The sequence below is a fragment of the Carex rostrata genome, chromosome 6 (genome assembly GCF_964058835.1).
Source record: "Carex rostrata chromosome 6, lpCarRost1.2, whole genome shotgun sequence".
NCBI lineage: Eukaryota > Viridiplantae > Streptophyta > Magnoliopsida > Poales > Cyperaceae > Carex > Carex rostrata.
Window position 1 is genome coordinate 4495309 of NC_135923.1, and position 26523 is coordinate 4521831.

Below are 26523 nucleotides of genomic sequence, written 5' to 3' on the forward strand. Positions count from 1 at the left end.
TCTTGCCACTTCGCATTTGCGAAGATGCCTTTTTTGACAACTTTTTTCTTGGTAAGCAGTTAACATCATTGGCAAGACGGCCAACAGAAACAAAATTAACAAAAGTTTACATTGAGCTTCTTTTAAAAAAAAAATGAAACAATTAAGAACTGTTGAATAGTTCAGGTTCAATAAGACCAGAAACCACGGTTGCTAAAATCTTACATTGTAAAAGAAGATGATTTAACTTGTCTAAAATGATTAAAGGGATTTAATGTAAGAACTACACGTAATAAAGGAACAATCAAAAGAAACTGATACACGCAATAAATGAATTAACCAAAAGAACCTGACCTACTAAAAAATATCATTATCATGATATCATCCTTCTCCAAATTGAAAACAACAAAAAATAAATAAAGAAGAAAACGATGAATTATTTAATAAACTAGAATACAGATATGAGATATTACACTCGTTCAAATGAAAAGAGGCTGTCGCAAGTCGCAACCGTTAGTTTAAAGAGAAACGAAGAAAAACAATACCTTATTCAATGCAATTCATCAGCAATCATAGCATGACATGTGAGGTAAAAGCCAAATCTAAAACTATACTACAGTGAATCATTTTTTTGTTCTTTATTGCCCAAGCACCCATTAGTGAGCTAATCTCAAATTTTGAATTTGAAAATAGTAACTACAACTTTTAGTTGAGTTAATAGAATAAGCTAACCTATATAAGACAAACAAAAAATAATGAATTAGTGCTATTCTTACTCAATCCAAAAATCAAATAGCTCAAAAGAATAGTGCTATTCTTGCTCCATCCAAATGCACCAAGTTCAGAACAGCTCAATTGATATCCTAGGCTTTAGTTCATTTGTCCATTCAACCATGTCATAAATGTTCTACAAATAGCAGCAAAGAGGCCAACGGAAAGAGAAAAAAAAAGAAAAAAAAGAAGGAAAATTCAACTATGAAGATATCAAAGATAAATACTTTTTAGTTCTACTATTTCCATAACCATGCTGAGATCACTTATACAGAGTCCAGAACAAACATCAAACAATGAGAAAAATAAAAGATAATACATCCTTCTACGTAGAACAAAATAACATAACTAAGAAGGCTACCCCACAAAAAATTAGAACAAAAAAACAAAAAGGAACCTTTGTTCCTAGGATGCACGGTTTTGCACAGCCTTGAAATCTGGGTGCAAAAGACCCAACTCATCCTTGACATCTAATGGGTTACTCGTTTCATTCCTGACACGTTTTACCCGTCTACTTCCCAATGACTTATGAGTAAACCCGTACATCTGCAATATCTGATTGTCCCCAAAATTGAACGCACGATCCATCTGCTTCAGGCACCTTTCAACCGGGTAATCACCAAACTTACCGCATGGCTTGCACCCGACAAAGTGGGTAACAAGAGGCCACCTATGGTCACCAAACCCAGGGTGGTAATTCTCGATCATCTCTTCGTACCGGTCGACCAAGATGCCCCAATAACCGTGCAAGTAGTAGGCACTCTCTAGGTAAACCTTGTCAGCCCATTTATCTTTTTGAGTTACTAGGAGATAAACCATAGCAGATTGATCGTCAGCCTCAAAAACAGGGCGATCTTTTAGGGTTTTGGTGAGGATCTTGCCGGCTTCTGTACGAACTGGTCCTTTGGGGCCCATTGGGGCCCACACGTCAAGTAAATCAAGGGACCACTGACAGTTGCGCAGCAGGAAGCTACCAGTGTTTAGCCCGATCCAGTTTTTGTCTTTGTACACCATCTCGTCCCATCCATGCATCACTAGGTTGTATGGCGCATACCTGTTTTGATAATGTAGATAAAAGAAAAATGACAACTAAGTAAAATGGATTGACCAGTGCATCATAGTTCTTACTCTATTTCTATTTTCTTTTGTAAAAAAAGAGAAAATATCTAGTACAATGTACAATGCATAACAGTAAGGTCGTAACCAAGGTAGTGCCTGAATTTGGCATGGAAATTATTGCTGGAATCAAACAAGTAGGAGGACATACCGAACACAATAAGTTTCACAATAAGACTAATGTGGTTTCCCATTGCAATGCATCATGGCAATCCCTAAATGCACAAAGTTATTGTAAGGTACCAGCGTTCCACCATTAACAAATGGTCGGATATTCGACAGGTGGCAAAATATATAAGGCCTCTAATTTCTACTATAACTACTCAAGTCTAATCATCAGAACCTGACAAGTTATTTGTTTAGAACAGTATAGTATTCCACTCACCGCTCCCATGGCAGCTCAAATGCCATGTCAGTAAACATGGCATCAGAATCCATCCACCAGAGGAACTCCACTTCCGGGTGGGCCAGCAGAAGTGCTCGGATCAACGGCAATTTCGCCCAAAATCCGGCCATCTCAGCATCCAACAAGGCCATGTTGTAAAATATCTCAATGTTATGCACTCTGCAGTAGTCAATTTTGTTCTTAATTGACTTCAGCAGGTAATGGTCTCCAACCGGGTTTTCACAGGGCTTGGGCGAGGACCCGGTAACAAGCAACACCCGAGGTTTGGTCTTGGTCAGAAAGTTGGGTCTTTCCGGGTGGCGACGGACCCAATTAATCCGTTGCTCATCCCAATCCGAGATCTTGGGCCCCAAGGAGTAAGGGTTGTTGAGAGAACGGAGAGGGGGCTCGTCATCCTTGTCTGATTGCTTGGGTTTGGGTTCGGGTTGGTGCTCCTCCGCTAAGGCTCGGTGGGGGTGAGAAATGAAGCGGTGGCGCAGCTCAATGAAATCCTGCTGAGGCGTGCCGTATTTACCAGCTCCGATTGTGCCACGTAGGACAAGGAGGGTTAGAAGGAGGCAGAGAAAGGTGAGCTTTAGATTTCGTGTGGCACGCTGGATCTGGCGGATACGCCGCTCGCCGATACACCGCTCCAGCATTGTGAGTACTGGAGTTGCTCCGACGAAGGGTAGAGGAGATAGAGAAAGAGGGGAAGGGAAAGGGGTTTGAAATAGAGCTGGGATGCACGTTGGGAGTTATTGGGAATTGCTTCGCGTTGTCTGTGGAGGAATCAAGGGAAGAGAAAATCATAGTTAAATGGAAATTATGAAATATGGTCTTCTAAGGAGGTTGGAATGATAGGGGTCTCCAGCTTATTCTCTCCTGGATAATGCAGAAATTAATTCAGCAATAGGAGTCTAGGAGATATGGTTGGTTGGTTAATTTTTTTATTAAAAAATAATTTAATACTAGCATCTAAGTTCACTTTAATTTAAGTTGGATAGACAATGTTATTACAGAGATAATTGAATTCATATCGTCTAAGCCAACTCAAATTTTGAGTTTAGATATGACTGTTCAATCTGTTTTGGCACAAATATTAAAGGGATCCCATTACATTTCATCTCGAATCGGATTGATTTAGATTCATATCGGATGGTGCATATTGAAACTCAAAATTTGAATTACCTCAGAGAATCTAGACCCGAGATGACAGCTCGTTGGTTGGAAAAATAAATTTATCTTGATCAGATGATGCTAACTTTTTTTACTCATACATTAATTTCAAAGTAATCCTCGTGTCAAAACTATTATGTTTCTTTTATAAAATATGCTTGTGATATTTAAGGAACAATTAATTTCAACACGGACAAATATTTCAAAAGATTTGATTTAACCATTAAAAAAAATAGAATATGAATTAACTAAGAGATGCTCGTCTGGAGATCTGAATCATAGTCAGACCGTGATTAAACTAATCTTTCAAGATGCAAAAAATGCGGTGTGGGGCATAAGATGTCACAATTTTGGGATTATCTTAATTTGCTTTGTTTTGGGGGTGGACCTAGAAGGAATAGAACTATAGAGTATAGAGTGTGAAAAGAAGATATTAAGACTAGAGAGAGAAGATAGAGGTGGATCTATCATCTATGATTTGATTATGAAAGGAAGGTCCAGAGTAGAGATCGATGTGGCTTGAAAGAGTAATTAATTATCCCGTGAAAAGAGATCATTCCAAGTAACTGTGATCAATGATTTCTCCATGCCAACCGACACGGTTAAAATATTGACAGAGAAGTTTTTATTTTATGCAGCGCGCACGGTATACACAGCATTGTTTTACTTGTATTGTCCAAGTGCTGCATGAAGCAAAAGCTCCTCGGTCAATAATTTTACCAGACTGAATAGTCCATCCAAATGTGGGAAGCAAAAAATTAAATTGTGTATACAAAAGTAGGAACTTTCAATTTTGTCATATTTGGAAAATAATCCCTTTTTAGTTCTTGAGTAGTTGAAAGATATAACTAAATATTTCTGGCACGGAAAGAAGATTCTAAAATCATAAATTAATATTGAGCGGCTTGATAAACAAATATTTTTTTTAATTTATTTTATGTGGAGAGCTAATAATATAAATTTTTTAAGGAAAAAAATAAACAATTTCAGTTTATAGAAATTAGCCCGAAATTTTTATTAATACCCGAAATATTTAATTAATTTCAAATTATACCCACTTTGTGGTAGGATTTTCAGAAATGATCAAACTGGTAAAAATATTGTGGGTATTGAATCACCTTTCCGATCAAAATTTCACCGATTAAAAACTCACCCGGATCGACGTAATTTAATATTAGAAAAACCTTTCCAGTGATAACCGGTTTCAATTTTTTTTTAATTTATTTACTTTTTGTATTGAAATATTATAAATGTTTAATATATTTATTTTAAAAAGTGGGTATAATTTGAAATTAATTAGATATTTTAAATATTAATAAAAATTTCGGAAAATTAGCTCTTCACCTCTACTTCATTCCGCCATTATTATTATTATATATTTTTTTGAGTCATCAACGGCCAACAAATTTTCTAGAATTTTAGTTTGAAACTATAAAATAAATGTTCAATTCTTAATATAAGCCGACTCATCAATGTAGCCGCTTATGTAATCATTGAAAAAGCTTCCTCACCGACGATGGAAACAAAGTCAAATCACAATGTAATTAATTAAGCTACCCATTAGCACTTAAGATGCTCCACTGTGAATGTCGTTTTCTCAATGGACAGTTTTATATAACATCCCTATTTATTTGAAAGTTAAGATGGAACACTGGGAACTTCATGTATACATCTCAAAAAATTATATATTTTTATCTTTAAGTTTTGAAATTACGTATTTTTTCTTCTAAACTTTAAACCTCACAAATTTATCTATTTTATTGTCTTTTATATTATATTTTATTTTAAATTTATAAAGAGGAGGGTTCCAATACTTCATGTCATTATACCCCATAATTTTTTATCTTTGTTTTCAAAGTCCAAACTGAAACTGTCAATCCGAACCTCTCAACATGATATTCATACTATAATATGTTTGGGAATAAAATTTTATCATTTTTGAAACTTTTTTTACTATTTTTTAAGATAGGTACGAAATCACCGTTTTTGGATTGTTCAGAAACAATGATTTTCTACCTATCTAAAAGAAATAGTCAAAAAATTCTAAAAAAATATAAAATTCCATCCCCTGACATGTTTTAATATGGATATCATATTGAGTGGTTCGGATCGACAGTTTGGATTTTGAATACGAAGATATAAAATATGAGGTATTAAAGACATGAGAGGTATTGGAACCCTCCTCATTTATAAAGTACTCATTTAATCATTTATTAAAAACATTAAAAAAAATCCTAGCTTGTTTAAGAAAAAAAGTCAATCTTACATTGATAAGTTTTTTGGAAGTTCAGATGAGAAATATGTAATTTCAAACTTTAGAAGAAAAATATGTAATTTGAGGGGTTTAGGTGAAATTCTTTTTTTTCTTTAACAAAATATGCTTCTATGACCATATTTTATCTCGATTTTTTTTTATTTAGAAAAAATATAAATGAATTTATATGAAAGCAACACCCTATAAATTAAATTTAGAAAAAAACATCTCCATCACATCACCGATACATTAGAAGATGAAAGACTTATAGCTCATTTAAACCCATTTATCTTTTTTCTAAAAAAAAAAAACTTCTCTCCCCTTCCTTTTTCTCTTCTTTTATTGTATGTCAGAAATCTAAAAAAAATAATCTATAATTTAGGTTATAATACTATAATATTTTCATAATTGGAATAAATTGATTTGCATAATTTGAACTCGTAAAATTTAAATATAAATTTTCATACTTTAAAATTTTGCATTTATCATTTCAAATTTTCATGAATCAACGTGTTTAATCTAATATCATTTTTAAAGTTTCATATGGACTTTTAATTATTTGTATAATTCAAATTCTGTTACAGATTTAGATGTATGATATCTCCATTAAAGAAACACTTATGTTTGTTTCATTATAAATCTGCAAAAATAATATCTACTTTAATATTTCAATTTAAATACATATAAGTTTAAGGTTAAACAATAAAATTAAAAGATCAAATCGTACAGGTATAAAAACTTGAAATTTTATAATTCTAGCATATCATTTTGTACTTCTTAAATTTAGGATTTAGATTGAAAAAGGCAAATTATGAAATATGAGAACCGAATAGTTAAAATTTTATGCTACATAAATTAGTAATTATAAAAAAAATACAAAATATTAATTATAAAAATAAAATTATTAAAATTATAGAAGTGAAGAAGAAGAAAAAGAATAGAAAACATGAACCACAAGGACATTTTGTCAAAAAAAAAAGGTGGCTGATATCTTATTTTAACTTAAAAAAATGATATTTTATAACATTATTATTTTCTCTATTCTTAAGATATCTACAATATTCTAACTTGCCAGTTTGTAGTACAAATTTTTCTCCCTTTTCAAGATTTTTGTTGACAATTTTTCTTGTACCGTGTAAGTATTTCTTTTCTACTACACTGACAAAAAAAAATATGTTTGGAGATCAAATTTTATATTTTTTAGAATTTTTTTACTATTTTTTTAGGTAAGTACAAAATCACTGTTTTAAGGAGATTTTGGACCATTTGAAAAAATGATATTGTACTTACGTAAATTTTTTTTATAAGAAATATAAAATCTGATCTTCAAGAATATTTTATTATGAATATCATGTTGAGCAATTTAAATCGACTGTTCGATTTTTGAAAATAGAAATAAAAAATATAAAACACATTGAAGTACAAAATCATGATACATTTGAACTCTCCCTTCTACTATTCCAATTTGAGGAGATCTCTACCGAATTATCATTAAAAGACTAAAAAAACCTCTTATATGAGGATGTGCATGTTTATGGTTAGTACCTCAAAAAAAATATAAATAAATAAAACCCTATTAGTCAAACTCTAAGGGGCGTCATGGGCTTCAATTACTTTCACTAAATTATAGATTGTTTGTGCTATTACCATTAAGAGGGGTTTAAATTAAAAATAAATAACATATGGAATTCAGTACTTTCAAGGTTTGCACTGTAAGAAAAATTAAATGCTTACTGCAGCATGCGCTGTCCCTTGTCAGTGCTTTCCAGGAATCTACTTAATTTTGTTAATTAACACATTGACTAACAGCTGTGCATGCATACGCATTTGTTGATAAATGACAAGTGAAGTAATCATAAATTATATCAAGAATTATTATTATTATTATTTTTTTTAAGGCGCTTTGAGATGATGTAAATTTAAATGGTTTCTGCATGGTTCACATTTAAATATTTTAGTCCATAATTTTGACGTGGTTGACACTTATCAATATTTGATTTTTTTACGGAGTCCACGTTGTTATATCAACTATGAATTATGTACAAATTTATTTTATCAATAATGGACGGTATAAAAATATTCAGCCAAGTATGAACTTTATATAAATTTCATTTTTATATTATAGGAGGGATCCATTTATAACATATAAAAGTCAAAATAATCAATTCAAACCGGTCAACATGATATCTATATTAAAATGTGTTTGGAGATCAAATTTTACATTTTTTTGATTTTTTTTTTACTATTTATTAAGTATTTTACAAAATTGCTATTTTCGGTAGTTCAAAATTGTCTAAAAACAACAGTTTTGTAAAATACTTAATAAATAGTAAAAAATTTCAAACAAACATAAAATTTGATATTCAAGCACATTTTAATATAGAGACCATGTTTAACGGTATGAATCAACTATTTGGACTTTGAATATCACAAAACCAAATTGTTGTAAGATACAGTAACTTTCAAATGTTATAATGGATTCTCCTCTTTATATTAACATTAAAATAATATAAATTTCTGACTAAACTTAAAACAAATATAAGTGTATATCTAATTACCAAAAAGTTTTAAAAAAAAAGGTGCATCATAAAATACCATATAACACTAAGCTTCACGAATTATCCATTCTGTGATTCTGTCATACGTATAAAACTCAACCGAGCGAGAAGACCTTTTTTCTTTAAACCGAGTTGAACCGAGAAGATTTTTTTTTTTTTTTTTTGGGATTTTTTGTTGAACCGAGAAGATTCGATACACGTCTCGCCACCTCGGGATCCAAACATCCAACCAACTTTATCCTTTTATATTCAGCCGACCTGAAAACTTGTCCAAAATGGCAAAATCTGTATTCTATCTACTCTTCAAGGCCCAATTTTTCAAGCCCAATTGGTTTTATAGGGCCGGCTCACATGAAAGAGAGAATTTCAAATGGTAGATGGGCTTGGGAAAAGATGGAAAGGTTTTTTCTTGTTCGGCCCAGTTTTCTCAAAAAGGAGTAGGGGACGGTCCGTGGACATCAAACCAAATTCGGTTTGTTGTCTGGTCGGAGCCGTCCGACTCTTGCATAAATCTGTATCAAGAATGATCTAACGATTCTGATTATACGTGATTCACATGACATGTACCGTGTTATGATTCGATTAGTTCATTTATCGTGTTGTAATAATATTTTGAAAAATAATCACATCACAAAACACAATTCATAGCATTTAAACGACATGTACCGTGTGGTGCCGTATTACGATATATATATATAGAGTTAGGCTGGGGTGCTACGGATAGCATAGTGGCCTCTATGCTACGGCTCAATATTCGAGTTTTCAAAATCCAAACGGTCGATCCGAACCGTTCATCTTATTCTCCATATTAATATCTGCTTGGAGACCAAATTTTATAATTTTCTGAATTTTTTTACTATTTATTAAGCCACTTTGAAAATCACTAATCCAACAGTTTTACTGTTTTGTGCAGCCACCGTTGGATCAACAATTTTGTAAAATACTTAATAAATAGTAAAAAAATTCAGAAAAATGTAAAATTTGGTCTCCAAGCAGATATTAATATGGAGAATAAGATGAACGATTCGGATCGACCGTTTGGATTTTGAAAACTCGAATATTGAGCCGTAGCATAGAGGCCACTATGCTATCCATAGCACCCCAGCCTAACTCTCTCTCTCTCTCTCTCTCTCTATATATATATATATATATTTATGGAGGAGGGATCCACTTACAACAACTTGAAAGTTACAACATCTTACAACATCGTTTTTTTCATTTTCAAAGTCCAAATCGTCGATCCAAACCGTTAGATATTCAATCTATATTAAAACGTGGTTGCAGACCAAATTTTACATTTTTTGGAATTTTTTTGCTATTTATTAAGATGGGTACAAAATCGCTGTATTTATTAAAATTCTGCACCATTAAAAAACAGCGATTTTGTACCCATCTTAATAAATAGCAAAAAAATTCCAAAAAATGTAAAATTTGGTCTGCAACCATGTTTTAATATAGATTGAATATCTAACGGTTTGGATCGACGATTTGGACTTTGAAAATGAAAAAAAACGATGTTGTAAGATGTTGTAACTTTCAAGTTGTTGTAAGTGGATCCCTCCTCATATTCATGTCCTTGACCAAATTGCAAACACTATTAGATTGTCTATAATTCAATCCTCTGCATTAACGTATTGTTTGAGTTAATTTTTCAATCATGTGATTAGAATTCATATCAATTTGATCCAAGATTTATATCCCTATTAGTATGGATTTAAATCGGATTTAGATCTTAACTCAAATTTTGAGTTAACTCGGAGGTATAGTGACAAATGAATTATTCGGGTTCGGTTCGGCGAGGTTAAAAATTAGTGATTCGAGAATAATTCGGAAACGATTTTAAATTATTCGGACCAGAGATTCTAGTCCTATAAGGATTCAAAAAAAACAAAACAAAACAAAATGTTATGGAATTTTTTTGCGAATAATTCGTAAAATTTAGAAAAAATTCATAAAATTCACGAATTATTCGAGAATAATTCAGTCAAAGTTTGATTAATCTAATAATTCAACATTCGATTTGTCATCATTAAAAAAACGAGAATTATTTGCGAATATTTTGAGTATGCCCAGAGAATCCGAATTCTTTTTTTTTTTTGAAATATTGGTAGAGGCTACCAAGGTTTACAGCTCAGCCTAAGAGAATCCGAATTCAGGTTGCCTAACGTTTGAAGGGGTCTAATTCCACCATTATGATTTTAAAGGGACATATATGGAAATTTGCTAAACAAAAAAACCTTGGTTCAGTCCGCGAAGAGGGAACAGGGTTTAAGCCTTCAGAAGTAAGAAGCATAGACGGCGCGCCGTACCACGCTACTTCTGTCGCCGCCGAGCGCCGCCCACTAAACCCTTCCTAAATCTCTCTCTCTCTCTCTCTCACGCGTAAATTAAGCTTCTCTTTCTAATTCTTCCAGTGTCATATAGTGTTACATCACGATTATGATGGCTTCACCTAACAATAGAGACCTCCTCACCTCGTTCAGCCCCGGTTCCGATTTCTTCGCTATCAGCTCTGGTGACGGTCGAATCAAGGTCCGATTCCCACTCGATTTTCTCGCTCTCGGCTTTTAGTTCGCTGTTTTTGATTCGATGGGGTTAACAGATTTTCATTTTTTTTTTTTTCAGATTTGGGACACCTTGAAAGGCCATTTACAGACAGAATTTGTTGATATAACGGCTTCTGATGAGTCTGGGTTGCTTTCTGAGAACAAAAGAGGGCACCTTTCTCTGGATTATACTTGTATGAAGTGGGTACAACTGGAGAGCAAGGTAGTTTCTCTACTAATATCACAAATAAACATTATTCTTATCCTTTGTTTTATGCAAATTTCATATTTCATAAAGGGTGTACACCTCTGCCCTTTCTTTGTACTTATTTTTCTCATGTGATGTATAGTCTGAACCACAGCTTGCATATCCTAGATTTTGGTAGCTAAATAGTACCAGTTGGTACCCTAAGAGATCAAATTTTATTGAATCTTATTGGTTTGCTCCTTGCATATAAGCACGGTCCAACATTTAGTTTGATTGCTCATTTTCATGTGGGTTTGTTCACACCTATCAACTGTTTATTTTATAATTTTTGTCTGTTGTATTAGAAAAAGAGAAAGGTTGGGGCTTCACTTCTGGTGCTTGGTACCGGCAGTGGCGATGCACTAGCGCTTGATGTTTCTGCTGGTCAACTAAAGTGGAAAGTTAGTGATTGCCATCCTGGGTAAGGGTTTCTGTAAATTTAGGTCTGTCAGGTACCTATTTCAATATATAGCACACTCAATCACCTAGTTGCATTACTGTGAAGGAAGAACTGATCATAGCTTAAACCCTTTATTACTTATAAGGTGTAGTATTTGAAGGTATTTTGCATGTTTTACAGCCCATACTGGTTTTGGATGACAATGTTACTGCAACCTGGTACCCGTAAATACTGTTCCAGGATGTACTGGTACTTGTACGTAGATCTGTTGAAAGTGTAAATCATCACTGTGGTCCTTGCAAGTGTCGACTTCATTTTAATGTAGTATGATCAGTGAGAAATAATTACAATTTTTTTTTTTTTTTTTTTACTTTGAAGGGGTGTAACTGCTATTGCATACTCAGCTAATGGTTCGTTTGTATACACTGCCGGCGCTGATGGCATGGTTTGCAAGATTAAGGCCTCTACTGGGATGATGTTGGGGACATTTAGCGTCTCCTCCAAAGCAGTCTCATCTCTCTGCGTCTCTTCTGGTACTATTACACAGAAAACAAATATCAAGTAGTGCTATTTATTTTTTACTCAAAACTCTCAATTTTTATTATTATTTTTTTATAGATGGGAAAATCGCAACAGCAGCTGGACAGCTGAGAACTTTTAGTTGTTATAACAACAAGAAAATACAAAAATTTTCTGGGCATCCTGTAAGTTCAAAATTTTACTGGTAAAATCACATAACGTTCCTGTAAAGTCTTTATTTATATTTCAGTCTTTGGCAGAATGATATATATCTCTTATCTGTTTTTGGAGATTATAAAAGTGTAGTTCACTTCCGTTAGTTCTTTTAGAAAATATACCCTGCTTTTAGCTCTCATGTATGTATACTTTTTCAATAAGAATTGTAAAACAAGGGGTATAGAAGTTCTTTTGTCTTTCTAATTTTTCTAAATTATGTTTAGATGGGTGTTAGGTGTATGGCTTTCACCGAAGACGGGTCCTACATCCTCACATCAGGTGTAGGAGAGAGACACATAGCCATTTGGAAAACTGGCCCGGCTGGTAAAATCCAGGGGGCTAACTGCGTCCTCTCAATGGAACACCCAGCCATTTTTGTAGACTCTAAAACTGAGACCGGTACAGGTAGTGACGATACGAGATTCTACATTCTTGCGGTTTCCGAACCTGGCATCTGCTACTTTTGGTACGGTACCGGTATCAACGACTTAAGAGACAAGAAGCCCACTAAAATTTTGGCTGAGAGGGTTAGCAAGGGCGACATGGGGATCTTTGGTGCGAGAATTCAAGGACTGATGAAGGAGGCATGTGGACAGGTGGTGGCAGCTTATGGGTCGGTAGTTAAGCCGTGCTTCGAGAGGGTTTCTGTATGTTATGGTGTTGATGTGAAGTTAGAGCCGGCTCGAGTGGGGGTCCTCTTACCGGTACGGGGTCGTGCTGTTTCTCAGAAGAGTCAAGATGTGAAAACTCAAGGTATAATGAAGATTGAAGTATTACCATCTTTCTTTTTGTATATATTCATATTTTTGGGGGAATTTCATGTATACCCCTCAAAAATCTCGAAATTACATCCCCCCCCTCTAAAATTCTTAATATCATATCTACCCTTATAAAATTTAAAAAGTCACAAATTTACTCAATTTATTGGCTTTTCTAATAAAAATCATTTTAAATTTATAGTACCCATTTTACCCTTTAAAAAAAAATAAAATTACATAGCTGTGTAAGAAAAATGTCCCGTCTTCTAATTGATCGGTTTCCAAGTACAAATGGTTCATTTATCCGCTTGTGACACATACACAAGGTAAATATGATATTACAGACTTTAGAGGAGAAAATACGTAATTTTAAGATTTTTGAGAGGTATACATGAAATTTCCCCTATTTTTTTTTTCTTTATCATGTTTAGTATGATTTTTGGATGGAATAGGGTTTTATGAATTTTTAACATGAGGTGTTGTATGGTCTCTTCAAGACGAAAAAGGAAATTAACAATGGTTATCATGCTGTAGTTTGTGCCTATACTCGGGAAATAAATCTGCTGTTATTCCAATGGAATAGCAGGAACCTGTTATTTCTGATCTTAACCGTTCAAATTCGCTGAGATTAGCACATGAAAAAATTTCTTCATTGAGATTCGCACATGGAAGAATTTGAATGGTTGGGATTGGAATAACAGGTTCCTGTCATTCTATTGGAATAACCAGTGTTTTTAAATGCGGCCGCATAATGAGTATGCGGTGGCCTTTTGCATACAAAACCACATGCATTCAAGTTCATGTGGCCGCATATGTGGTCATGCGGATTCGATATGTGGCCACATATGCGGTTTTGAAAAAAGGCCATAAATTATTTTTGCATTGAAGGAGATTAAAATCCATGACCTTTACAATATGGTAAAGAGCACAAGCCATTAGGCTAGAGAACTGTTGTGATATAAATTTGTTATAATTTATCTATATTTCTTTAACAATGCATAGTAAAACCGTATACGAATCTGTACGACATGGCCTTCCGTATGCATGAACAAAACCGCATTTTAAAACACTGGGAATAACCAGCAGATTTGTTTCCCTATACTCATCATGCTACCATTTGGACTTTGATACTGTTACTGGCAGCACACACACACCACCACCTGGTGACAAGAAATATAGATTAGTTTTCAACTGCCCCCTCAAATATTGAACTATCTGCATGTGAGGAGTTTGCATCTTCTGTAATTTTTTAATTTTTATAAGAAAAACTACTTTGGTTAATATTTATTTATTTGTTTTCAAATTAAACAGTTACAGCATTAGACCGGGCCAATGCAGAGGATGCAATTCTCCCTCTTCCAAAGCTATATGCGCATGACAAGAAAAGAAAACACGACGGGTTAACAGACTCAACTGAAGATTTGAAACCCATTTTGGGTCTTGAGCCCAGTACAACCGTATCCTTGCCTGTCAAAAAAGGTAATATAAATCTGAAATATGTAATCAATTTGTGCTCATTATTCATGTTGTACTTACTCAAATTTGGATTGTAAAGGTGCACAAAAAATAACATTGCAAGAGGAATCTATATGCATAGAGGATAGGATGCGAGAATTGGGTCTTCTTGGTGCAAAAATTGATTTAAGCTCTGCCATCGGTATACAAATTGAGAAGAATTGGTCGATGCGAATGGTATTATACTGCTTTCCTTTTGTTTCATTGTTATCCTGAAGTGCAGTTTCTTAACTGTGCTTTGTTTTGCTTCTAATTTGCTTTTTAATTCTGTTTCTTTTAAAAGATAAGACAACATGTGAATGCCATGAGCTCTGATGAGGTGGGCCCATTATTCGATAACTTAGTCTCTGCTTGGAGAATAAGGTATATTGTATTAAAATTATCATTCATTTTAGGGCAATTATTGATGGTTGTTAATTTAAAGTCTTTACTCTATACAGATCTGCTAAGAGCTCAAATAAAATTCTTGAATGGATGTATTGCTTGCTGGTGTATCATGGTCATCATATCTTATCTCGTAAATCCTCCTTGAAATTATTTGACGACTTGCAAGAGGTACTTATTCTGGGTAACTTAGTTTTCCCTTCAGTTCTATCATTGAAGGTATTAAAATTGTAGTTAAACATTTCTTTTTTTTGCAGACAATTGTGATAAAATCTGGACTCACGCAAGAGTTATTAAAGCTATCGGGTCGTCTGCAACTTATAAGGAAACAGGTTAGTTATTATTGTAATTATAATGCTATAATTACTATTATGATTGTGACTGTTATCAATAATATTTTTATTTATGATGTTACATCAGATTGACATGGCTGGAGAACAAACAACAAGAACTCAAATAGATGAGGTCATGGGTGATGCAAGCGAAGAAGACGACGATGACCAAGAAGATGAAGAGATAGATGAAATGGTTTATGGAGAAGAAGAGGATGCATCTGACATGGATTAATTCAAAATATACTATTATTTATTGCTGTTTTGTATTTGTAGGAAATTTTGTTGCTTCTTAATCAAAGTTGTATTGTATTCGGATTAGGCTCTTTTTTGTAAGGTCATTTGGGCTATTGGTCAAATTTTCAAATCCACTGTAACAGTAATTTTGCAAGTGATTTACTGTGACAATACTGAACTGATATGTACACGGTTGAGAAGGCACTGAATCATATTGGGCCGAAAATTCAATCAACCGAACCAAAACAATCACTGTTTAGAGAAGTGTGCAACTGGAAAAGCACTGAATCACCTAGATCAGAAACTAAATCAATCACCTCTCGGAGGGAGATCCACCAGTTGGAGCCATAAAATGTTATTAGAGCAAGAGAGAAAAGAAGAAATATAACACAAACAAATAACCAACACAAAACAACAACAAAAATATAATATAATAACTATATTTATAATTTGTTCCACCTACTCTTCTATTTTTAAAGAAAAAAAAATACAAAAGAATAGGAGAAAAAAAAAACAAACCGACAATACGTACCAACAACTCGTAACTCGATATGCCACAACCAGACGACAATGATGAAAAAAGCCAGCCGCTCAGACGACTCTCAAAACAGTAGTTTTTTTTTCGCTAGATTTTCGTATGTTGTCGTCCGGCATGTATGAGTAACAATAATTTCGTTAAAAGTAATGATAAAACTACGGATAAAAATTATTTCATACCCATTATATTATAAAAATATAATGATAATTGATAAATGTAAAATTACATATAATACATTTTATTTTTATTATTATATAATTTTTACTATGATTAGACTGGTTTATATATTTTGTATTTTTATTTAAAAAAGTAATTTATATTTATTAACATAATTGAATCAATAATTATATTTTTTTATTTTTAATTACATTATGTAAATAATGCGTTTAATATATTTATTTATTTGTTATTTTTTTATTAAATAATATGATGGGGGGGTTAAAAGGGGTTATTGGTATAGAAAAAACGATTAAACATTTACTTTGTAACATACAAAACAACCTACAAACTTTAAATTTCGTCAAATACTCCACACATATTTCAATATATGGCAATAACGTCTGCCCCGCTCAACCATAAATTTCATTTAATACTATTAGTTTTGTGGTGACAAATAATCAAAATATCTTTGAACACCATTAGTAATAGATATAGTATTGAAAGACAGAATAACACTTCCAACCACCTTCTTAAAATAACTAAACCTACATTATCTCGTATGCAAAACATCAAGAATTTTTTTTTTGAAACCTTAACATCAAGAATTTACATAATATGAAATTACAATACATTTATGTTAACAAAAAAAAAAAACCCATAGAAGTTGCTATATACAGAAATGATGCATAAATATACCGTAATTTAAATCTATATTACATTTCAACTAAACAAAAATTAATGAAAGTTGCTAATTTAAATAATGCAGGAATTCAGATCCAGTGAAGTAACTCAATTTTTGGGTTTTAGATTGGGACCGTCCGATTCGAATCCGTGACAATCCATCTTGAATGGAGTGCACACATTCCGAGCGATGGATTCGAATTCCAAAGCAATCCCGAGCGACAGATTTGAATCGGACGGTACCAATTCAAAACCCAAAAAATAGGGTTACTTTCGGGGATCCGGACCCGATAGTAGATGAATCTGAATTCCATTTTTTGAGTTTGCCTTATTCTGTGCATTATGTGCGCAGCATCAACGAGAATCAGAGGCACGTTACTACTTTGGTTTCCAGGTGGAAAGACCATAAAGTATTCTTCCTCTCCATCCTTGAAGAAACCAATTACTTTCTTCTTCTACAAAAAACCTATTGTCATCATAAAATTTTCCGAAGGTCTTCTTACATTTCTTCACAATGATTTGATCCAGTGGTAGTTGTTCAAACCCGGCCCTCACTATCCTTTGGTGCCACCTTTTGTAGGTCTCGGGTCTTTCTATCCGAGTTGTTCCCTCACATGCAATGAAATTTATAGCGTCACGAGCAAACATATCTCTTTCTATGATTTGCCTTACCTTATCGTCCCGTGGAGTTGATGTGTCCAGTAAATCAAACATTGTTTCGTACAGTGACATGGTCTGTTTGAAGCGTGTGACGAAGAAGGGACTAAACGTCCAATTAAAGTTTCCAAAAATGAAAATGTGTGGTCTAACATGCCTTATGAGTTTAAGAACTTTATCCCTTGGGCAATCTAAGCCAGCTGTTTCGTCTCCAAGCTGCCTGAAGCGGTATATGCTATTAACTATCAGCACTTCATCTGTTTCAATTTTGAAATCATTTACGCCAATGGTCTCCCATTGGGACGCTATACCATGGTACTCAAAAGGAACATTGAACATTCTAGCATACTCAATCAACCTCTGCCCAGTCTCTTCTACTAATTCAGCAGGACGGAATCCTGGCCGAGGGAATTCTATGCCGGTAATCCGAAGTTTTATGGCCCCACCCTTTCGGTTAGACAAAATTTGGATTAGACATGGCCATTGATAACCAATATAGATACCAAAATCAATTATGTGCAGCTTTGAAGCTTTTTCTACTGCTTTGAGGATAGTTTGATTAGCAAAATACAAAGAAATTCCCAAAAAAGGAGCTGCTGTCATATACAGGCGATGGACCTTTAAATGGTCGGTGGTGCAAATCCGTTTTGCAACAAATCTAGTGTAGGTTTCACTCCCAGTAACTGTCAATCGGGCCTCAAGTGCATCAGCAAGCACATGGGCAAGCCTTTGATTCCCGTTTCCATCAAGAGAAGATTGCTTTCTTATCTCTTTTAGGAGTCCTCCTGCAGCTTGTCGGTCATTAGCAGCTATTAAATGAGAACAATGGATTAGAAGATCTTTAACATCAGGAATTTTCTCTTGGATTTTCTTTCCACTGTATGCCTTTGTTTGCATGATTTCTCTTAGACCAACAACTTCTTTTGCGCAAAAATCAGGGCAAAGAAGCACTTCATCAAAAATTGCATCTTTGGCTGGTTCCTCTAAATTAGGTGTTGAGATTTTGCAGTTGCGCCCCTCTATGAGGTCCAAATCCTGGTCATTGGATCTGATTTTACCCCTGGACCTGTTTATCGTTGAAAATTGATTTTCGTTCTCTTCATTGTCCAAATTGACTTTAACCCTATCAACATTTCCCTCGTGTACAGAAGGACACAAGTTCATGTTAGCTTCAAAATTAATCGCCATCTTATCAGCACTTGGAAGAACATTTGTTCCTTTTTCCACTACTTGGTTGAACCCCAAAACAGATACTTCTGCGGAAGAAGAACCAATTTGATATTTCCAAGGGTAATAGGTACAAGTAGGGTCTGCTTCTGGTTGGTCAGAACGTGACAAATTCAAAAGAAATGGATATTCCTGGCCAAGAATATTATAAAAATCTTTTTCCATGGCCCAAAGAGCAGGGTTCATATTATCCTTTTCATGAATTTCTTCTTCCAGCAGTACTTTGCTCAAGTAGTTCAAGGTCACATCAATCATACCGTTGGAATTTTCCTTTAATGCATTGTTTGTGTTGTTATCCGAGGGCAATGAATTTTTGTTCTTTAAAACTGCATCATTTGAAGTATTCTCCATTGGTTTAATTAGAGGATGACACAACCTACATACAGAATTGAACAAAGATATTAACAAATACATTGTTTACAAAATTAATTGGTATCCTGCTTCATCCATATTGATGATAATTGATGCTGGTGATGATGATAAAAATTTAATATTAGTAACAAGATGTACTATCCAGCATCTGTTTGTAGATCAATAATTCAGAAATTTTATTATATTGCTATTCAATATCCTAAAATATCTAATTTGAATTCTAATAATCATATTCTTTCAAAAGTGTACAATCTTTCTTTTGTTGACCATAAAAATGGATGATCAAATTAATCTTTTTAAGACTTTTCCATTATATGCTCTAAAAAATCCATCAAAATTCTTTAAGCCCTTAGTTTCATTTGTATATCAGCAAAACCAAGCTGTAGTTTATATGGTTCGCAACAACTGGCTTGCTGAAGTGCAGCTAAGTTTGCCAAAAGTTAAGTTCATAACCCCAATATATATTTGAAATTAGAGTGAGGCTATGGTACTATGCATAGAGCATATTGGCCCGCACTATGGGCTCAAATCTTTGGTTTGAAAGCCATAATGATTGATCCGAACCGTTCAACATGATCTCCATTTGAATATGTACTTGTAAACTAAATTTACATTTTTTCAGAATTTTCTTACTATTTTTTTAGATGGGTAGAAAACCACTTGAACTAAAAATTCCAGACCATCCAAAACAGTGATTTTCTACCCATCTAAAAAAATAGTAAAAATATTCTAAAAAAATGTAAAATTTAGTTTACAGTTTACGATTTTGTAAACATATTCATATGGAGACTATGTTGAATAGTTCGGATCAACCGTTACGATTTTGAAAACAAAAATATTGATCCGCAGTACGGACCAATCCGGGCTATGCATGGTACCATAGCCTCGCTCTTGAAATTATTGTGAAGAACTTGAACTTAAGTTCCTTCTTAAAAAAGAGCCTGTAACCCAAGAAAGAAACAAGAAGCTAGCCAAAAGCTATTCACCTGCAACAATTGGTATCAGCAGAAACATGATTGAGGCATAAATCTAGTCAAATTTTTAATCAGTACGGGTAGAAATCCGATTTGGGGCATGAATCAGGTAAAATTTGACGAAATTAAAGATAATTGGACACAATTTTTACAGAACGGGAACAGATTTTAGTTGTCACTATTAAATTATGTTTGCTGAAAAAGCACCTGAAGTGATTTTTATGGTGAAACAAAATTACATGTTTAAGAATAAAGGAACTTATAAATGCAGGAGAACACGCTTTTAATCCTTTTAGGCAAACGACCTCACTACACAGATAGCATAGCACCACAGAAAGAGATAATTAGGGGAAAAAAGAAAGGAGAGGTACCTTAGAAAGAAATTAGGTAAGCCTGATCACTTCTCAGAACCAGAGCAAGGAATCACGACGAGATTTCAAAAGAAACACGGAACTAATGGTCTCTTGTCCTTGGTCTTTACTGGTCTTGTAGTCTAGTCAGTACAATCAAATCCGGTTTCTATTTATCAATTTCAAGATAAAGTATAGCGAGTCACTACTCTTGTTTAAGACAACTTGTTACACACTTGACCGTAGTCTTTTCTTCCTTGAGTTTGGGGGCTTTTCAAAGTCGATGAATTTATTATTTTTACTTTTGGAAGTGTAAAGACAATAAATAAAGTTCATAGCAAATGTATATTTTTTTGACAAAAGTTGGTGATATTCCGATTTCATGAAGAAATCATAGGCAAAGTATGTGAATTAAACCAATGATATTATGATAAGTGAATAAATGATAACATTGAAGTTACCCAATACACGTTGATAGCCTCTCTGTCAAGTCATCCAATACACGTTCCCTCCATAATGCCCATACTAGAGAACATAGTTATGTCTCAGTGAATGTTGTACCTGTTTGTGAGATGAGTTTGAAAGCCTAGTCAAGTCATCGGCCAATAATTTAAATGTTAATAGCTTCTCAATACTTGAGATGACTGTGAAATGAAATTTATTGATTTGTTCTGAATTTCTGATCAATTACACGAGGATTACATGAGTATTTATAGCTAAATTCTATATAGTCGTTTGTTAGCTATCCCAAATTTTGCAAGTGATTTACTGTGACAATGCTGAACTGATATGTACAACGAGGATATGGACTCTTCAATATTTGTTCCAAAAACGAATGGGACAACCAGTATCAAAAATCAAAATTTCTGAAACCTCAGGTGATATGATATCACACAGTAATGCATCATTGCCTCGTTGGATGGTTGGAACCAATCAATATCCATGAATAGATTGAAATATGAAAAGCCCAAATGTCAGATGTTTATTTATAATTATCGGCCTAGCCTAATTGAAGCAAAGCTGGAGAGAAATGCACTGGAATCACAAACACATGACTGAGCGAAAAACGAAAACGGGCTTCACATGAACTCTACATGGTTTTACATGAACTGGATCGAAATTGGGCCTTCATCCATGGGCCGTGAGTACTGTTTAATGGGCCGTCTGGACCGTATTCGCATCCACTGAGATATCTCATAGGTTGCGCGACTTTTCGAAAAATCTCAACCGTGCAAATATGTTCTGCACGAATCCTAAAGATCATATAATACTGGCCCCTGCGCTATCTGCGAATAGGCACCGGACACGTCTCTCGTCTGGATCCCATTTCTGACAAATCAATTGCCTTGTCAAAAAAGAAAAAAAAAATCAAGGAAAAGGAGAAAAATGGAAAAACCAAGTGGAAGTAAAGCACCAGCTCCCCCATTTCTCTCCTCCTAATTCCACCTCTTGCTCAGTACAGTAGTCCGATCGATCCGATTTTCCCTAATCTCAGGTGCAAATTTTTCTACAGTTGGTGTAAATTTAATTTCATTTCCCCTCTTTGGATCATCGTCGGTTGTGAATACCGTCCCTGCCACTTGATAATTTCTTTTCATTTTTTATTTCCCCTTGTTAAAAATAACTGCTTAGTTTGATCCATTACATTTTTGTCTAATTTTTATTTGGTATTTTTTCTTGTAATATTATTTTGAACTTGTGATGATACAGGATGTCTGATGATATGTCTAGAGAGGCTACCAGCTTAAGTCATGGAAGTGGTGAACAGACATCTGAAATAAATGTCAAACCGACAGATAATCAAGTAAAAAGCAACAAGAAATAATCTTTTTGTGTTTCACTCCCACAACTTCAATTAATTTATTACCTTTTATTTTTCTGTCTCTACTTCCTAAGTATATATAGTTAATAGTTCTATGAATAATAAGAACCAACTGAATGCAACTATGTGTAATACTTGAGCATTAATTTCAGATGCCAGTTGCTGTGCTGAAGGGGGAACTAAATGATATAACTGGAGGAAGGGTTTTAAATAATGACCCAACACTCTCTGAATATGGTATCCTTAATTTTATTATGTTCTATATTCTGAAACTCCCTGTCTTTGTTTTTAGTTTGTCTTTTGTGCAGTCATGTGCTCAACTATTAAATTATAAGCCCTTCAACGGCAAATAATGAAATCAGAAGTTTTTCCATCAGGACTTGGTTCTGCAATCCAAGTGAAGAAGTTGGTCAAGCCCACTAACATCATTCAATGTCAGAAATAAAATATCAAATGGGTTTTTTTTTGGGTACTATAGATTGGTTCCTCCTGTTTTGTAAACAACTGATCCTTAAGACTAAAGGGAGATCTTGTGATGTGTAGTTTTCATTTCTTTTGGGGCTTGGAGATCCTTAATAAAATGTAATAGATGCAGTAATAGATGTCAAAGAGGGGCACACTTTGCATTTGGTTACTGATGGGCAGAACGCTCCTGGTTCAACTGCTGATGGCAATCTCAATACTGGTAAGTGAAGTATAATGTCAACCAACTTGTACCTTCTTTGATTGGGTTCATAAGGATGCAATAATTCCAGCCAATTTTGAAGTATACTTGAACAATCGGACCAAAGTAGAGGTACTCATTTCTTTGCTATTAATGCTTCGACTTTGTATGTCTAGGTGGCAATGATTCCAGTGCGAATGGGCAGCACACCAGACCAGGGCAAGAACCACACAATGTGACCTTTGGTGCTAACATGACTGAAACTGGAACTGGAGAAGAGATGACTGATCAGATTGTCAGGGTATTTTTTTTTTCTTCTTATTTATCACACACTAATTTGCAATTTTCTCTACTATGACAAGTACAATAACATAATATATACCATTAACCTGGCTTGATGCCTGTTTCATCTCACCTGTCAATGAAGAAGAGGATAATGCTGGTAGCTATGGCTGGTTTCTGTACAGTACTTCATAATTGTTCTGTTTCAAATTTAGAATATACATTTCAGTAAATACATTTGTGTAAGTTTCTTATTATTTGCAAAATATACATTTCAGTAAATGCATCTTGTAAAAATTGAGGGAGGTTCAATCTGCATCATTTTACAGGTCCAAATTTCCCATATACCCTTGCAAAATAAGAGTAACTAATTAGTGCCCATATAGTTCTCATTTTTTTTACCCAATTTTATGTACTATGCACTTCATACACTAATCTATGTATTAGTGTAAAGCAGATGAAACAAAGTTAAATTCCAACACAGTCCAAACTTTGAAAAGATGGATAACTAGGTTTGAGTTTTACAATTCAATGGTCTCATTGTTGTACTTGTACCACAATAAAAAAAAAGAGAAGTGATTTTCTTAACAATCCCTAATTACTTTTTTAACTTTCAGGGTACTTACCAGGCGACACCACCACAAAGGCCGGCACCACCGCATGCTCAAATGCTTGTAAAACTGTGCATCGTTATTCTCCTTATGGGGTCGGCCTTGCTGAGCGTCGAATTTGCTACGACAATCGGTTGTCACTACCCGATTGTATTTCCACTTGCTGTATATCTTTTACTGCTTTACATGACACATACTCTGTACTTTCTTGTGATATTTTTTGCTTTAGTTAGGTTGGATCAGATTCAGATGAGATCATGACATGGATCTTGGCAGCCTTTGCTGCCACATTTGGCTGTGTATGGATTCATATCCACTTTGTTTTTTTTTTTTTAATATCGTAGCAGTGATGAACTGTGAATAAAGAAAGAGTGTAAAACATGACAAAACAAGCATCTTTCAGTCTTTTACAACTTTTGTGTGCTATATTATTTTGCCTCTTTCGGTACTGGTAAGCTTGGTCAAATAATCTATTAAAATTTAAGTTATTGCTTTCAAGAATTATTTGAACTTGAAGTAGTCTATGTAGGATCTTAGTTTAAGAGAGTGCCTTTATGTAATGTTACTATAAGTGGCAATTGGGCATTTGCAACAGGTCCATCATAGAACAACAAAACAACATTTTGCTTCTTCTTTTCAATAAAAAAAAAACATTTTGCTTCTTTAAAAAATAAACTGGTCTTTTAGTAAAGACGGCCATTAATTGATTGTACTTGGTAAATAACATAAACATTTATGTGATAATGTGAACCATTCCAAGCTCAGGCAAATTGGGTGAATCCTCACAAAGGTATTATGAAAATCTTGTAGCATTGTACAATAAACAAACAAATAAAAGCAAGATAAATATACCATCAGAATTCCGAGTCCATCTCAACAGGTGAAGCATGCACACTTCAGATTAGAAAAATAGAAAAAGAAAAAAAAGAGCCAAGTCATGAAAAACATATTGCAAACAAAAAGAGGATAAGAGGTTGCTATGGTAATTGCAAAGGAAACGGTAAAACATATAAACTACTTCTAAAAAGAACAAAATAGATAAAGAACTAATGCCATACATTTTTCATAGGTCCACAAACACAATTTCTCTTAAATGCAATTATTGGTTATAGAGAAAAAGATTAGAAATAAAAAAAATTCTTGAATCTGAACTTTACTTGCAATAAATCTTAAAATTTCCCATCAGATCAGAATTTAACAATAAGTTCCTCGATTTATTAGAATATGCCTAACCAGTATCTGGTACATGATAACATCGCTGGCATGCCATTAAGGATGTTGTCAAAAATGAGATCTTAATTTTAACCTTTTAATATATATTTTAAGATGGTTTCACCAAAATTCACTATCAGATCCAATTTCCACTTACAACCGAAAAATAAATCATCATACTAGATTAAGCAATAAACTTCAAAATCCTTGCTTGCTAGAAAATTAAACTTTCTAACAGCTTTTGAAACAATTAGAATTCACAGAATTTTAGCAAACCTTAAAATATTTGAGATTAATTTGAAGTAAAAGCAAAAATTTAGGTAAGATCCACAATACTAATGTATTTTAGCTTGAAGCCAATCAGCCCCCAAGAAAGAAATTGATGCAATCCAAATTACCACCTCGTACAGCCATATGAAGAGGGGTACTAACCAAAAAAAAAAAAAAAAAAAGTAAACACAGAAATCGGTAAATTCAACAGCAGGGTACTGGCATGCAATCAAAAAGGCATAAAAATTCAACAGATGAACAAAGACCAGATTAAAGTTAGACAGAAGGCGAGAACTGAACCTCGATCAGTTGCAATTTGCGCCGATCTGTTAGACAGATGAACAAAGACCGGACTAAAGTTTTAGAGATCGCGTCACCATTCCGATCACATCCAATTTGCGTCGCCACCAAGTTAGACAGAAGAAGAGAATTGAACCTCGATCTGTTGCAAAGAGTCTGAAATTGAAAACGAAGGTATCCAAACCAACGGAAATTAGATATTTCGGCTAAACACGTTACCAAAACACTTTGCGTGACTTTACGGAAAATTTTGACCTTTTAATTAAGTTCTGCACGAATATCAAAGCACAAATAATACAGGCCCCTGCGCTATCACCGAATAGGCACCGGACACGTCGGTCACGCAAAAGTTGAGATATCTCGGAGGATACGCACTCGTCCAGACGACCAATTAAACAGCAGTGCCCGGATCATCTCCAGTCACAGACAGTTCAAAAGAGAGACTATTGATTCGGTTCCGAATAGTACTCACGGCCCATGGATGAAAGCCCAATTTCGATCCAGTTCATGTGAATCCTGTTTTCGTTTTTCGTTCAGTCATGTGTTTGTGATTCCAGTGCATTTCTCTCCAGCTTTGCTTCAATTAGGCTAGGCCGATAATTATAAATAAACATCTGACATTTGGGCTTTTCATATTTCAATCTATTCATGGATATTGATTGGTTCCAACCATCCAACGAGGCAATGATGCATCACTGTGTGAATTCATATCACCTGGGGTTTCAGAAATTTTGATTTTTGATACTGGTTGTCCCATTCGTTTTGGCACAAATATTGAAGGGACCGGTGTATTTTATTTCGAGCTAGATTCGTCTGAATTCTGATCGGACAGTCAGAATCTAAACTCAAATATTAAGATTTCAGACTCTTATCACTAGTATATATTTCGAGCAATCCGTACTATGAATTTATATCTTTTAAAGTTGATTCGAATATGTAATGGGTGATCAAATTTTACATTCTTTTCAAAAATTATTTTATTATATTTTAGATAGGTAGAAAATAATTTGA

At 34.1% G+C, this 26523-nt stretch overlaps 2 protein-coding genes, 1 long non-coding RNA gene and 1 pseudogene across 5 annotated transcripts; 1 reads left to right on the top strand and 3 right to left on the bottom strand.

The window, feature by feature from the left end:
* Positions 1-950: 950 nt before the first annotated feature.
* Positions 951-3076, bottom strand: LOC144555040 (putative xyloglucan 6-xylosyltransferase 1). Its single transcript, XM_078303240.1, has 2 exons — positions 2252-3076; positions 951-1804 (listed from the first exon to the last, which is right to left on the bottom strand). Exons 1-2 carry the CDS (start codon positions 2908-2910, stop codon positions 1156-1158), a joined length of 1308 nt encoding a protein of 435 aa, XP_078159366.1. The 5' UTR covers positions 2911-3076; the 3' UTR covers positions 951-1155.
* A 7409-nt stretch (positions 3077-10485) lies between these two features.
* LOC144555041 (transducin family protein / WD-40 repeat family protein) lies at positions 10486-15564 on the top strand. The gene is made up of 12 exons (XM_078303241.1): positions 10486-10771; positions 10865-11008; positions 11338-11453; positions 11811-11965; positions 12051-12136; positions 12392-12920; positions 14237-14404; positions 14481-14617; positions 14724-14803; positions 14881-14995; positions 15082-15156; positions 15245-15564. Exons 1-12 carry the CDS (start codon positions 10679-10681, stop codon positions 15389-15391), a joined length of 1845 nt encoding a protein of 614 aa, XP_078159367.1. The 5' UTR covers positions 10486-10678; the 3' UTR covers positions 15392-15564.
* A 1158-nt stretch (positions 15565-16722) lies between these two features.
* LOC144556092 (scarecrow-like protein 14 pseudogene) lies at positions 16723-20477 on the bottom strand (annotated as a pseudogene). The gene is made up of 2 exons (XR_013512210.1): positions 20373-20477; positions 16723-19031 (listed from the first exon to the last, which is right to left on the bottom strand). The product of XR_013512210.1 is annotated as a scarecrow-like protein 14 pseudogene (transcript).
* Positions 20478-22234: 1757 nt separating this feature from the next.
* Positions 22235-25726, bottom strand: LOC144555102 (uncharacterized). 2 transcript variants are annotated; one of them, XR_013511972.1, is made up of 4 exons: positions 25513-25726; positions 23746-24624; positions 23253-23319; positions 22235-23106 (listed from the first exon to the last, which is right to left on the bottom strand). It is a non-coding gene; the product is annotated as an uncharacterized LOC144555102 (long non-coding RNA). The 2 variants fall into 2 exon arrangements; XR_013511971.1 differs by having other exon boundaries at positions 23746-25369.
* Positions 25727-26523: the final 797 nt, after the last annotated feature.

Excerpts from the sequence above, each read along its gene's own strand:
- LOC144555040 (XM_078303240.1), bottom strand. The coding sequence starts at position 2,910 with ATGCTGGAGCGGTGTATCGGCGAGCGGCGTATCCGCCAGATCCAGCGT. Across the intron at positions 1,805-2,251 it reads TTTGAGCTGCCATGGGAGCG|GTATGCGCCATACAACCTAG; the intron begins GTGAGTGGAATA and ends TTATCAAAACAG.
- LOC144555041 (XM_078303241.1), top strand. The coding sequence starts at position 10,679 with ATGATGGCTTCACCTAACAATAGAGACCTCCTCACCTCGTTCAGCCCC. Across the intron at positions 11,966-12,050 it reads ATCTCTCTGCGTCTCTTCTG|ATGGGAAAATCGCAACAGCA; the intron begins GTACTATTACAC and ends ATTTTTTTATAG. Across the intron at positions 14,804-14,880 it reads GTCTCTGCTTGGAGAATAAG|ATCTGCTAAGAGCTCAAATA; the intron begins GTATATTGTATT and ends TACTCTATACAG.